Here is a 14,984-nt window from a genome sequence, read left to right as displayed (position 1 = left end):
TAGTGAACAGCTTAATACCTGTGTAGCATAAGAGACAGGATGATACGGGAACTACAAAGATATGGAGTACTGCAAAAGATATGATCAAACAGCACTCTCCAAACTAAGTTCTCTGAGAGTCTAAAAAAACAGTGTTTGAGTAGAACTCTGCACATTCGAGTATTGCAATGAACAGGATGTACCGATCTGGTCCTCTGATATTGCCAGTTAATTTTGTATAATTTACATTTCACATTTCACCCAAACATGTAAATTTGCACCAAAATTATAGTTGTTTACAATTATGTCCACTGTGCTTTAAGTTCTATTTCTGAGTAAGCTGAATCATTCCTGTGAGATTCTACAACTTCAGGACAAGATTTTCTGTATTTGTTTAAACTGCTCAAGAATAGACATATCAACAGTTTCAGCTATCATTTATACGTTATTTTATCCATGTCTTCAAGATAATTGGTTCTTTTTATTTTTAATCAGTGATTGCAATGGATAAATTGCTGCGAGTACATCAACAATGTGGGTTGTAAGCAAAGAAGATTAAGCAGATGAAAAGCCTGCTGGCTTACCAAAGCTTTTAACAGTGATTGCTAAAGCACAACACTAGTCCAAAATAAGTATTTCAGGGATCAAATCAAATTACGTTAGTGTTTTTGTGATGTCTGCCAGGAAGGAACTTACAGTGAATCACAGAATCACAGAATGGTTGAGGTTGGAAGGGACCTCAGGAGATCATCTAGTCCAACCCCCCTGCTCAGAGCAGAGTCACCTAGAGTGCGTCTCCAAGGCTTGTGTCCAGGCGGCTTTTGAATATCTCCAGAGAAGGAGACTCCACAACCTCTCCGGGAAACCTGTTCCAGTGCTCTGTCACTCCCACAGTGAAGAAGCTTTTTCTCATGTTCAGATGGAACTTCCTGTGTTTCAGTTTGTGCCTGTTGCCTCGCCTCCTATCATTGGGCACCGCTGAAAAGAGTCTGGCTCCATCCTCTTGACACCCTCCCTTCAGATATTTGTAAACATTGGTAAGATCCCCTCTCAATCCTCTCTTCTCCAGGCTAAACAGGCCCAGCTCTCTCAGCCTTTCCACATAAGAGAGATGTTCCAGTCCCCTAATCATCTTTGTAGCCCTTCGCTGGACTTGCTCCAGTAGTGCCACATCCCTCTTGTACTGGGGAGCCCAGAACTGGACACAGTACTCCAGATGCGGCCTCACCAGGGCTGAGCAGAGGGGGAGAATCACCTCCCTCGGCCTGCTGGCAACACTCTGCCTAATGCACCCCAGGATACCATTGGCCTTCTTGGCCACAAGGGCACATTGCTGCCTCATGGCCAACTTGGTGTCCACCAGCACTCCCAGGTCCTTCTCCGCAGAGCTGCTTTCCAGCAGGTCAGTCCCCAACCTGTACTGGTGCATGGGGTTATTCCTCCCCAGGTGCAGGACCCTGCACTTGCCTTTGTTGAACTTCATGAACTCTCCACCCAGCTCTCCAGCCTGTCCAGGTCTCTCTGAATGGCAGCACAGCCCTCTGGTGCATCAGGCACTCCTCCCAGTTTTGTATCGTCAGCAAACTTGCTGAGKGTGCWCTCTGTCCCTTCATCCAGGTCATTGATGAATAAGTTGAACAAGACTGGGCCCAGTACTGACCCCTGGGGGACACCGCTAGCTACAGGCCTCCAACTAGACTCTGCGCCGCTGATCACAACTCTCTGAGCTCTGCCATTCAGCCAGTTCTCAATCCACCTCACTGTCCACTCATCTAACCCACAMTTYCTGAGCTTSYCTATGAGGATGTTATGGGAGACAGYRTCRRAAGCCTTGCTGAAGTCAAGGTAGATGACATCCACTGCTCTCCCCTCATCTACCCAGCCAGTCATTCCATCATAGAAGGCTATCAGATTGGTTAAGCATGATTTCCCCTTGAGGAAGCCATGCTGACTACTCCTGATCACCTGCTTGTCCTCCACATGCTTGGAGATGGCCTCCAGGATGAGCTGCTCCATCACCTTTCCAGGGATGGAGGTGAGGCTGACTGGCCTGTAGTTCCCTGGGTCCTCCTTCTTGCCCTTTTTGAAGACTGGGGTGACATCGGCTTTCTTCCAGTCCTCAGGCACCTCTCCGGTTCTCCAGGACCTTTCAAAGATGATGGAGAGTGGCCTAGCAATAACATCTGCCAGCTCCCTCAGCACTCGTGGGTGCATCCCATCGGGGCCCATGGATCTGTGGGTATCAAGTTTGCTTAAATGATCTCTAACCCGATCCTCCTCCACCAAGGGAAAGTCTTCCTTTCTCCAGACTTTCTCTCTTGCCTCCAGGGTCTGGGATTCCTGAGGGCTGGCCTGAGCAGGAAAGACTGAAGCAAAGAAGGCATTCAGTAACTCTGCCTTCTCTGCATCCTTCGTCACCAGGGCACCCACCCCATTCAGCAAAGGGCCCACATTTTCCCTAGCCTTCCTCTTGCTACTGATGTATTTGAAGAAGCCCTTCTTGTTGCCCTTGACATCTCTAGCCAGATTTAATTCCAAACGGGCCTTAGCCTTCCTCGTCACATCCCTGCATACTCTGACAATATTCTATAACCCTCCCAAGTGGCCTGTCCCCTTTTCCACTTTCTGTATACTTCCTTCTTCTGGTTGAGTTTTGCCAGGAGCTCCTTGCTCATCCACGCAGGTCTCCTGCCCTCTTTGCTTGACTTCTTACTCATAGGAATGCACCGATCTGGAGCTTGGAGGAAGTGATGCTTGAATATTAACCAACTCTCTTGGACCCCCCTTCCTTCTAGGGCCATAACCCATGGGATTCCTCCAAGTAGATCCCTGAAGAGGCCAAAGTTTGCTCTCCTGAAGTCTAGGGTTGCGATCCTACTTGGTGCCCTGCCTCCTCCTCGCAGGATCCTGAACTCCACCATCTCATGGTCACTGCAGCCAAGGCTGCACCCAACCTTCACATCTTCCACCAGTCCTTCTTTGTTTGTTAGTACGAGGTCCAGCAGCACACCTCTCCTTGTTGGCTCCTCCACCACCTGTGTCAAGAAGTTATCATCAATGCTCTGCAGGAACCTCCGGGACTGTTTGTGCCTAGCTGTGTTGTCTTTCCAGCAGATATCAGGGTGGTTGAAGTCCCCCATGAGAACCAGGGCCTGGGATCGTGAGGCTACTTCCAGCTGTCTGTAGAAGGCCTCATCGACTTCCTCTTCCTGATCAGGTGGCCTGTAGTAAACACCCACAACAGTGTCACCCACGCTAGCCTGCCCCTTAATCCTTACCCATAAGCTCTCGACTCGCTCTTCATCCACCCCTAGGCACAGCTCAATACATTCCAGTTGCTCTCTCACAAAGAGCAACTCCACCACCTTGCCTTCCTGGCCTGTCTTTCCTAAAAAGCACGTAGCCATCCATGACAGCACTCCAGTCATGCGAGCTATCCCACCATGTCTCTGTAACTGCAATGAGATCATGGCCCTGCAACTGCACACAGATCTCTAGTTCTTCCTGTTTATTCCCCATGCTGCCTGCATGGGTGTACAGGCATTTCAGAGAGGTGATTTAGCATGCAGGTTTCCCAGGAGGGATACAAGAGGATCCTCCATAGCTATGTCCCATGCGCACTTCCCTGGCTGTATGCACTCACTGGAGGCATCCCAACTTGAGCTGYMTTTTGCCAACTACCCTGTCTCTATAACTCTCCCCTTCCCCCGTCTTTCCTAGTTTAAAGCCCTCCTTACCAGGTTGGCCAACCTGTTGGCAAAGACACGCATGCCCCACTTAGTGAGGTGGATCCCATCTCTCGCCATCAGTTGTCGATTTTCAAACAGGGTCCCATGATTGTAGAAACCAAAACCCTGTTGCCAACACCAGCAGCGCAGCCAGTTGTTAACTTGGAGTCCGTCTCCTCCTCCTCTCATCCATCCTCCTCACTGGCAGGATTGAGAAGATGATGACCTGGGCTCCCAGACCCTTGACCACCATCCCCAGAGCTCTGAAATCCTGTTTGATGGTCTCCAGTTTGCCCTTGGCGTCATTAGTGCCCACATGGAAGAGCAGCGGAGGGGAATAGTCTAACGAGTGGACAAGCCTTGGCAGTCTTTCCATGACATCTCATACTCGAGCCCCTGGCAAGCAACAAATCTCTCTAGATAAGAGATCAGGTTGGCAGATAGGTGCCTGCGTCCCCTGCAGCAGGGAGTCTCCAACAATCACCCACCGCTTCTTCTGGGCGTTCCGGCAAGGCACAGGGTCTGTTGTCCCAGTTGCTTCCCTTGCAGCCATGTCCAGCTCCTCCTCATCCTGGAGGGCACTAAACCTGTTCCTCAATTGCAAGTCCTCAGGAGGAGTAGGAGCCTTTCTCCTCCTACGAGAAGTGACCAGTTTCCAGCCTTCTTCTAGATGTACCGTTTCACACGGCACAGAGCCCTCCGGCAACTCCCCTGCTGTGGGGGGTTGGGACTCCTGGAGCTGTACAGTCTCCAAGAATACCCTGTCTCTCTCTTGCTCATCCTCTCGGATGCTGCACAGCCTACTGACTTCCTCCCGTAACTCCCTTACCTGAGAACACAACTCATCAACAGCAGCACACCTCCTGCAGGAGAGGTGACTGCCAGCCCAGGCCTCACGGAGAGGCCCCAAGCATTCCCTGCAGCCCGAGACCTGCACAGCTGCATCAGCTGTCAGAGGGTCTGTCTGGGTCCCAGCCTCTGACACAGCCAATGCAGCGACTCCAATGGCTACTGGGGAATGTGCTCTGCAGCATGTCATGACCCTACCCAAGGAAGCATGCACCACTAGGATTGGAAGCAAAGGTGCCTTCTTGCACCCTTCTGCACAAACTGCTGCATCTGCTCACTGCCTCTGGGAGCTGTGCTCTAGGCTTGGCTCTTATATAGGCCTCTCCCTAGCACTGACTCACAGGGTGCTTGACCCACCCCAATCAAGGGCCACCTGGATTAAAGACCCCAACTCCCTCTGATCAGGGGCAACCAAGAGGGTTTGTTAGCAGCAGCTACACCTAGCTAGAGCTTCTCCCAGGAGAAGTTAGGCCTCCTGCAGTTGTCCTTGCCTAGCTTCCCCTTTCCTGTTCGCAGCAATCACCTTCTAGTTCCTCAGGGGTCCTCAGAAAGCCCCACAACTTCCAACGGGGCCCTAAAGTTCTAGTCAGGGCCCAAACACTGCTGTGCAAACTGCTGCCTCTGTTTGCTGACTGTTAGCTGCGCTCTCAGGTTCTAGTTAAATTAAAACAACAACAACACAACAATTCTGGGACCTCTCTTCTTAATCCTTCACCCTCAAGCCATGTCTCTGCTTTCCATCTTCCTCATTTTTTTTTCCTCTCTGCCTTCCCTTTTGACTTTTCTTCTCTTGCTTCCATGTAGCCTTTCACACAAGACATTACCTATCAAGAGTCAAGAAATAAACTGACAGCTCATACAGAACTTGTCACTCTGTCCTCGTGTGTCTGTACATAACTTGCACATGCATAGTTAAATACAGAGATAGCCCATCAATTTAAAGTTCACACCTTGCACTTTAACAGCAGTTACCTTTCTCAAGGCAGTAATCTATATAACGAACATGCCTAAGAACTACATACAGACTATCTTCCCTCTTCCAGCAAAAATACCGATGGGCACCATATGGTGGGCGTACAAACACATAATCCTCTCACCATGCTGCTGTTTTAAGTGCGTCAGGAACCCACTTTTGATTGAAACCAGAGCAATTCTGCGATGAAACACGTCAGGCTGAACACATGATGCAGATGTTGCCTAAGATCCGCCTCCTTTTATCATCTCTTAAATTAATTATCCTGAATTAATTATCCTACAAGCCTGAAGATCAGCCTAACTCAAACTGAGCAATCATTTTTTTTAAAGTAAACAAGCAGCAGCCCTACAGGATCCTCCTAGTGTCCGTCAGTGTGCTACATTCGCTTCCTAAGCGTTGCAGTGGAGCAGTCTGCAGTACTACAGTCTTTGTGGGCAGGATGAACGCAGATTAAACTGTTTTAGTACCTATTGAACATCTTTCATTAAAGCTGCCAGGTGAAACATCAACATTTGATTGAGATTTTCTTTTAATATTATGTTTGGGCAATTCTTAATACATCACACTGAATACTCTAACATGCATCTCTACACACATTAACAATACCCAACATGTACAGCAGCTTCCTCAAAAATATATTCAAGTCCTGTGCAGACAGATTCATGTAACAAAAGCTTTTTAGCAAGAACTTTACCACAAAAAAGTCAGGCTTTTTTGCAGAGAGAACCTGAGATCTAAAATGCAACATAACCATCACAGATCAGGTAAGAGTGGGAAAGCTGTCCAAGGAGACAGTGAAAGATGAGAACATGGTTCCTCCTCTTCCTACAGTCCAATATTCAATACCACTTTACTGTCACTTCACAGGGCTTTAACCAAAACCCAAGCAAAAGCTAAATGCAACACAAACCCTCAAAACAGAACAAAAAGCAGGAAGTCCAGAAATATAGAGTGTCAAGAACTGTGCCTTCCACTGATTCAAATTTTAGATTCTCACTCTCTCCTATTTCCATTACTCTCTCTCCTTAAACGCTGCAACAGAAGGAATGAAGGATACCTGGAACAAAACTCTGTTTTTGCTGATATGCTATAGCTTTCTGCTAACATCAGCCAAATGCAACAAGTAAAGCTTTAGACCGAAAAGACAAAGTTTCAAATATGGCACTACCATTTGAGGAAAAGAATGACATAAAATATAATTTATGGCTTCACTGAATGATCACTGCAGACCTATGACAAGTCTTCTCTGTGCCAAAAAGGAGGGGAGACACTTTGAAGTCACACTTGCCCTTCCCCAGCTCATGAAGGCTCAGTAACACACAATTGATAGGTGTGACAGAGCCAGGAGGTCTAGAGACATGGAAGACAGCAGCAATGCAAATAAAATCTTATTCAACACACACTGACCTCTTCCTTTATCCAGTAAGCCATTCTTTTTCTTCATATTAACACAGAACCAAGGGATGTAATTTTATTTCCATCATCTCACAGCTGAAGATCTTGTTTACTAATACTTGTTTACTTTCTGACATGCACTTTGCAGTGTTTTCAGACACACTATTTTTCAGCATATCATAGCTAAAACATTAAAATATCATAGCATTTTGATGATCAGGTTACATTTGACTTCCACTGTAGATAAATAACAGGCTTTCATACATTTGACAGTACTTAGTAAATTGACTCATTCTTCTTTGTTTCAAGTAAAGCATAAGAAGGGGAAAATATACTAAATGAACAGGGATGGCCTTTGCCAGCATTTGCTAGGAAAGAAGTTGCAGGAAAATCAGAGAACTGTTGAAAACAAAAGGCTGCCATGCTAACCTGTTAGTGGATCCATTGTAGCAGTAGTTTGGAAGGAAATCATAATTGAGTTCCCAAAAGACGTGAAGGGTGATTCTTCCATAAGGGGCTGACACATTGTGATTAGCTTCTCTGAACATGGCATCAAAGCTGTCCAAGGTCATATACCTACTCAGAAGCTTGTGAGTCATTTTGTTTATCTCTATCAAGCCATCTAGCTCCTACAAAAAGAAAAAAAAGAAAGAATACAGTGGAGAACCAAAACAAAGTATATAAATAACCTTGACCAAACAGGAGACTAGAAAGAAGTCAAAATTAACATTTGATTCTTCCTCAGTCTGTTACTTTAATGACACAGTTGTTCTTAGGATTCTTTTAATCTATCTGCCACCACAATCCTTTGAAACATCAGGGATATTCATTAGGATCTGTCTGCACTGCAGATGGGTCTCTCCCAAACACAGAGCAAGGCCAACTCTTACTCCATGGAGCAAAAGTTAAAACTCCAACATTTAAATAGGCTCAGAAATAGGCTAAGAAACAGCTTCTGCATTTCTTGCTTTACAGGCTATCACAAAGTAATTTCTGCTGGGTAGGGCAACTGGTGATCTAACTTTTGTAGTAGTAGTAGTAATAGTAGTAGTAGGGACAAAAATCACATTTACTGTAAATCCTTCTCATGGTTTCCTCTTTCTTAAGAGTATACTAAGATCCAGCAGAAGACTAGACATTTGCATAGATAATAAAGATCACATTTAAACGATAATAAAATCACAAAATCACTAGTCACTAGCTACAGACTAGTATATACATATAAATATATATGGGCACTACTTATCACAACATTTCTCCTCTTGACAAGAAATTTCTTAGTCTGGTTTCTTGCACTTTCTATAGAATAAAATATATCTATTTCTGATATCAGCCACTGACAACAGCAGTATATTGGAAACAGTATACTGGACAGATTCATGATCTGACTTGGTCTTGCACTTCCAAGGCAAGTCATAGTACGGCCTTTAACCAGTATGTCCCCAAAACAAAACAAAGAATCCCCAAACCCTCCCAAAAAATAAATTTTGCTATTAAAGATAGTTGTACAATGACATGATGGAGAAACGTCCAATGGAGATAGATTTGTTTGTCTGTGCCTCGAACTACTGCATATCTTTCCATACAGTGCTGTCAGATTTAATTGCTCCATGTTACAAAGGCTTTTCACACATGTGAGTGAAAGTTATTTTAAGGTAAAAAAGAAAAAGAACCACTATGACTATTATTAAAGAACTGAGTCCAATCTGAGGGCAAAAAATAGCTCATTTTTTTAAACTACCTTCATTTAATTTGAAAAGCAGCAGAAATTATTTATTAGTTAAGCTATTAGTATCAGTATCCCACTGAGGAAAATGAGCAGTTTTTAGCAGGAATGATTTTGCATAAAAGAAAAAAAAAAAGCAAAGGAAAAAGTAGCAGGGGTAAAGAAGGGGTACAAAAATTCAGCCTGGTCCACTTCTAACTCAAGAAAGTGAGAACCTATGACCTAAGATACACATTATCAATGATTTCTGTTCACTTAGCCACAGAGTAAGAAAACCTTGCAGATTACAAAGAAAAACTACATTTAAATACTTCAAAGGCAAACACCAAGCACTGAAAAGTCATGAAAAGCCAGATTCCTGCCCAGCTCTGTAGGCCAGTATTTGTTTTAGGTTCAGTAAAGAATGAAATTAATACGGACACTTAAAGTAGTTACGCATTACAAAATCTCGCAGGTAAAAGACATACTAGAGTAAGACCAATGGTAAACGTTCTTGCTCAACTTTTGTTTTTTTCACTCACGCTGAACTGAATGTGACTGATCTTTTTCCTTGTTGACTGCATATTTATTTGTCAAATACATGCTGTCTGAAATAAAATTTGATCATTAACATTTTAATCAGGAAACTAACTCAAAAAGACACCTTGGCATTGCACAGATGCTCTCCTTCCACAGGCGTGAGTCAGATCTCATTCCTTTACAAAAAAAATTGTCAGTATTTTGTCAGTGCTAGAAAACGAAGCTGCCTGGTTAAATAAACTCATTTTGATCCTACAAGACATAGGGCTGTCTTGTTTTGGTCTGTAATTTATCTATAAGCCCAGATAGAAGTGGGCTTTTAAAAAAACATAAGTCACAAGAATACTCATTTTCCCTGTTTTCTCATAGCTCCTAGTACAAGCCTTCTCTATGGCTGCTGTTTACACCTGAATACTCCCAAGGCTCTGGCCTGCAGCTCGTTTGGGGTTTTTTCCTGGGTGAGAAAAAAGAAAAAAAAAAATCCTCAGTCTCAACAGGACTAGGACTTGCACAGTCCCATGTACTGCATCAGGTCAGGTCACAGTACTGTTTGAATAGAAATGAAGGTTAAGGTATGGGGGGGAAAAATCATAGCAACCCAGAACCAATAGAGCCCACAACATACTACAAAAGCAAGAGAGGATTCGCCAGTATAATTTATGATGTAGCTGGAGCTGGTTAACTACACTACAAAAGAATGCCTTTTGCCAGAATTAGCTGCTTCTCCAGTAAGGTTTTTTGTCAGTCTAGACTTAGTAAATGAGACAAACTTCAACCATATTACTTGATTTCACACTCAAGGAAAAATGAAAACAAAACATCAGAGGGATTTTTTTTTTTTTTTAAATAAGATTGCTTAACTTCTTTCCATTTGCATATATTTAACTAAGCTTTGGGACAAAACAAGTTGGCATGTTAGTCATTCAGCCTCTTCTCCCTTCAGAAGGAGGAGGGAATGACTGTACAACTATTCACTAAGGGAATATCAAGAGGACTTATAGCAAAATCTGACAAAACTTGTTTGCTTCTACCATTAAAAAATGAACACAGCTTTATAATGCAAAAAAGAGTCTAGATGTCAATCAATCTCAATGCAAACAAAATCTTGTAGTCAAATAAAAAACAACAGAACTAGCACTCGAGCCCCACCTTCACTGTTGGCTCTCTGGGAAAACTGCAACACAAGACTCACCACAATGGAAGTCAAATCCTCGCTTTCAAAGCGACCAATTGCCAGTTCCATCGATCTATACATGGCTGCTGAAATCCGCTGAGTGATTAGTCGGTTCAGATCTATTGACCTTCCAAGAAGCTGAAGAAAAACATTTATGAAGTTTTGAACTAGATGTCAAATTATGAGACTAGCTGTACAAAGATTATGAGATTCCACATATTAACAGACTCAAACATAGTGAAATTGCATTCCAAGCACACAGAAACACAGCAGCTGGATAAAATTTCTAAATCCACACACAAATGAAGTACTACATTTTACATTCCAATCCTTACAAAAAGGAAGTAGTAAAATTACATGTTGCATTTACATCTAAGTATTTATATCAGCATTTTATGCTTCCCTGGCATTGTGCTGACAACTTTTTAAAACACTGATAAAAAAAACATTATCAGATAGACAATATTACTACATATGACATTCCTATTTGGCTTGTGTTTGCTTAACTACAAAAGATACTTGCATTAAAATAGGATCTTTTCAGTTTATTGTTAATTTACTCCTTCATAAGATAAAAAAGCCTATCCCAAATGTCAGTTATGCTATTTAGATGATAGAATATAAAGAACACAAACAGTCTTGCATATTTACATAAATCAACACCACTGAAAAACTGCAAAGCAACTCAAATACAACAGAATGTAGAGTTTACTCACTTGGACATGTCTTTGTTTCAGCAGTGTTTCATAACGGTTGGACTGCAGTAACTGAATGGTTGCTCCCTGATTCTTGCATTCTGAACGCAATCGTTTATCCAGAAGCAGGCTGTTAAGAGAGGAAGAAGGTGCTTAAATTACATTAAACAGCAAATGGGAGAAGAAATGCACAAATAAAAGTTCTCACTACAAGAATAGCTACCTGCCAGCCATTGCCTTGTAGTATGCAAATATTTGGTCCGCCAGCTTGTAGACAAATTGGTCAAAACACAGGTTTACCTTGGGGGGAAAAAAAAAGTGTGTTTATAGCTACTTAACACTAAAAAAAAGGGAGCTTATTTAAGACTTTGCATTGCTTAGCAAAAATAATTAAGAAAGTTAACACATACAAATTTTCTAGCCTCTCACAAGGGATGATAACATTCAGTCTTCAGCATTAATGTAAGGGGTTTTGCACAGATCTACCCATTTCCTCACAATGTATCACCTAGAGTTACCAGTCTTGTCTTTCCTCTCAGTTTTTTCAGTATCGTCATCTGCTCTGAATCTCTCATAACAGGTCTTTGACTTTAGCATAGTTTTCACATTCAATTACAGACTATTTTCCTCCAGTAGGTAAGGTTACTTTACCTCTGCCTCAATCTCATCATAGAGGAACTGCTTCTTAAACTTAGTAAGAGCATAATGAGCACTGTCATTATAAAGGTCCAAAGAATACAGAACATACCTGAATGAAAAAGAATAAAAGAAGAGTTACACATCCACAGAAATTACAGTTCTTCAAGATGCTGCAGTCAACAAGTTGTGAGCTTGTCAATATTGTGAGCTACGTTTCATGCAAACAGGATCATTTTTTGGTTTGGATTTCTAAAAAAGAATCACTCTTGCTCCTTTAAGAAAGTCTTTTGTTAGTTCAAGAATGTGTGTAGATAGTTTGTAGTCTGAAACTTGTTTTCCAGCTGTAGTTTTCCATCAAAATGGAAATATGCCCTCACTACTATGGATTATATTTGACATCTTTGAGTCGGTAAGGAGATGTACTGAAAAATAAGCCTAGAAGAACTCATCCAAGGAACAATATACGGCTGGTGAATATTTGGCTGGTGCAAGGACACTTATATGAAAGGCTTACTATTCCAATCATCTACTTAAAAAAGAAAAGGTTGAGAATTCTGGAAATCAGCAAACATAAGTTTAGAATACTTTGAGTGACTGCTTTTTGAAACCAACTAAAGTAGTAACATTGTAATATGGAGTGGCCATCATTCAGAATAATTGCTCAGTGGAAGAGCACAAGTAGGTCTTACTCCATCATTGACGCCTCTTTGGTCTCCAAAATATGGTCCGTCAGAATCCAAGGCATGGACATCTCAATGGGAAATTGGATTCTTCTACCCATGGTCAGTTCTAAGAAGAACTCTCTGAACCACAACTGGGACAGATCACAGCATTGCTGCAAGGTTTCTTTCAGAAAAAATAAGGCAGAATTACACTTCTTGTAGAAGTACATTAAGAACAGTACAATTGTGATTTTGACGATGCAATGTGAAACAAAAAAGCAGACGTGAATCACTAGAGCTATACATAGGCCAAATGCGTAAGCCAAATTCAAAATGTAAAGCCCATGAGATTTTCAACTAATCCTGAACTCCATGTTGGCCCCCAAAGTGGTGCCTTATTACAGAAAATATTGTGTAAGTGGATGAGACCACCAGTTATATGTAAAAAAACTGCATACACCATCACAGGGGGGATTTCTAGCTTAATTTCTCAGTTTTGGGCTGTGAAAGCTGTACACTGAGCTTGTGAGGTAGCAAGTCAAGGAGACAAAATTTACTGGAACCATCAGTACTACCTATCCTTCAGGAGGACTGAATCACTCCATATACTCCTGTTGATTAGATGGGCAGGAAATGAGATACAGATGCATGAAGAATGGATTAGAACAAGACGTTTCTAAGGGCACTGTCAAGGATGCAGAAATGTTCTTCCCATCTCTCTAGAAAACATTCAACACAAGCCTTCTTTTGCAGAATGCTTGAGAATCAAAACAGGAATGAACTTTTTGCATTAAGATCTTCTGAAGACCAAAGTGCTGTTCACAAATAGCATTATAACTGAAAGTAAAAGGCTCCCCCTTCTTTGAGGRTAAAGGAGTCCAGTAACAAAACAAAAATGAAAGACAACACAGCATGGTGATGACAAAGACTATATACATTCAATGTCAGTAGGTGAATTCTTTAGGACAGCATGTTTCCGATTACAATTAACTGAATAGTAAGAGTGGTGAAATGACATCAAATTTATCACAACAGAGAATTTGTTTCCTCTGTACTTAAAACAAAAACACCTCCCCCCCCAAAAAAACAAAACACAATCTATTTCCTTTTTAAAATTTCAATGTGTATGAGCTTATCTGTCCCTTGTTTATATAAATACATAAAAATATATAAAAAAGGAGGTAACAATATGAAATTCAACCCACTACAAACAAACATATAAAGTCAAAATAAAATTCCCATCACAATATTGAATATCATATCTCAGAAAAAGTTTGGACAGACCAAGATTTTTGATAAGTAAACCAAAGGTAAGTTGACTTAGGCAATCGGAAACATTTTCCAGGTCGTGTTAGAGGTGTTAGGACATGCTAAGCTGGACACTGATCATCTACATATCTTACCACTGAAATTTATCAAATGAGTGTAGAAGAAAGACTCGCGATGGAATTTTTCTATGTCCAATATGGTGGGCCCCTCAAGGCTACTTCTCAAGGTTTTCTTGGAACCACTTTTGTCAGCAATGAGGGACTCTAACATAGTTCTCACCATGTAAAGCTGTATCATTAAAGGAAACAATTGTGGTGGAAAGGGGGGGGAAAAAGGAAAATACACATGGTACATTAGTTGAGCGACACCGAGAATTACTATCAGTAAGCGACTGCTCCACTTCAAATTGAAAACTGGCACCGTGTGGGTAAGAGCCTTTGAGGCGAAAGAAACAGATGCAACGCTAGCCTATGCACCAGCACAAATACCTACCCATGCCAAGGGGATCTCCACCGATATTTAGAAGCAAACCATTTGCAGTGGAACAGTGCATATCACCACAAAAGTAAAAGTAATAAGTAATGTCTTACCACCAAAGTTTAAAAGAGGTGGATAGATGTAGGACTGCCTCAGAAACTTGTGTGTCACATGCAATAGCTTTTCCATTCCCAGAGACTTGAGCTGCTTCAACAGCTCGGCAGAGTTTAAGGACTCTGTCATAGTGCGAACCATGTAGAGCTAAAAACCAACAGACAGGGGCAGGCAGGGGAGAGAGAATCCGTTAATAATAACACATGGGTAAATAAGGAACGGGAAACAGAAGCAGAGAAAACGTGTTAGTTTGTTAAAAACAAAAAGTAGTATAGTAAGCGTGCAGAGGAAGATATACACTTCTAAAATAGAAAGGTTTCTTCACTCAGAATAATCATTCCAATCCAGTGCTCTTTCAAGTGAATAGAAAAGTTCCCATTGACTTCAGAAGACGAATCAGGCTCTCAGCCATTAGCTTCTCAAACTATTTCAAGAAGATTTCCAAGTATGACCAATTCATAAATAGCCATTTTAGAACTGCATGAAACTGAGAAAAATGTATCTAACATTGATATATTTGACCTCCCTTCCTCCTCTCAGCCAAGACAGACAAGTGTGCCAGCCCAAGAGCAGAAAAAGAAGACAGAACTGTGCATTCCAGACAGCTTGTTGCAGCCAGTGAAACAAAGCCCTTAAACACACCAAGGATAGGAGAAACACATTGGTGGTGATGATATTAAAAAAAAAAAAAAAAGAGGCTTTTTGCACAAAATTAGAATCAAAGTATTTTTTCCAATTCCCAAAACAATATCTTCATTAAACACATCTTAGCACAATTCAAG

The 14,984-nt window shown here is 42.0% G+C and overlaps 1 protein-coding gene across 3 annotated transcripts in view; it reads right to left on the bottom strand.

Moving 5' to 3' along the window:
• Positions 1 to 14,984, bottom strand: part of CYFIP1 (cytoplasmic FMR1 interacting protein 1) — an 88,566-nt gene that overhangs the window by 32,085 nt on the left and 41,497 nt on the right. For 2 of the 3 annotated variants that reach the window (XM_026088770.1, XM_026088771.1), the window contains 7 exons: positions 13,746 to 13,899; positions 12,370 to 12,526; positions 11,693 to 11,789; positions 11,265 to 11,341; positions 11,063 to 11,171; positions 10,365 to 10,484; positions 7,357 to 7,556 (listed from right to left, as the gene is read on the bottom strand). In XM_026088770.1, coding sequence (XP_025944555.1) covers positions 7,357 to 7,556; positions 10,365 to 10,484; positions 11,063 to 11,171; positions 11,265 to 11,341; positions 11,693 to 11,789; positions 12,370 to 12,526; positions 13,746 to 13,899 — 914 coding nt within the window. Of the gene's footprint in view, positions 1 to 7,356; positions 7,557 to 10,364; positions 10,485 to 11,062; positions 11,172 to 11,264; positions 11,342 to 11,692; positions 11,790 to 12,369; positions 12,527 to 13,745; positions 13,900 to 14,201; positions 14,317 to 14,984 lie in introns of those variants that run through there. The other variant, XM_026088773.1, reaches the window with a different exon arrangement.

This window comes from Apteryx rowi, unplaced genomic scaffold (genome assembly GCF_003343035.1).
Source record: "Apteryx rowi isolate R43461 unplaced genomic scaffold, aptRow1 scaffold_783, whole genome shotgun sequence".
Lineage (NCBI taxonomy): Eukaryota > Metazoa > Chordata > Aves > Apterygiformes > Apterygidae > Apteryx > Apteryx rowi.
The sequence above is the reverse complement of the archived record's forward strand: the minus strand, read 5'-3'. Positions and strand labels throughout refer to the sequence as shown.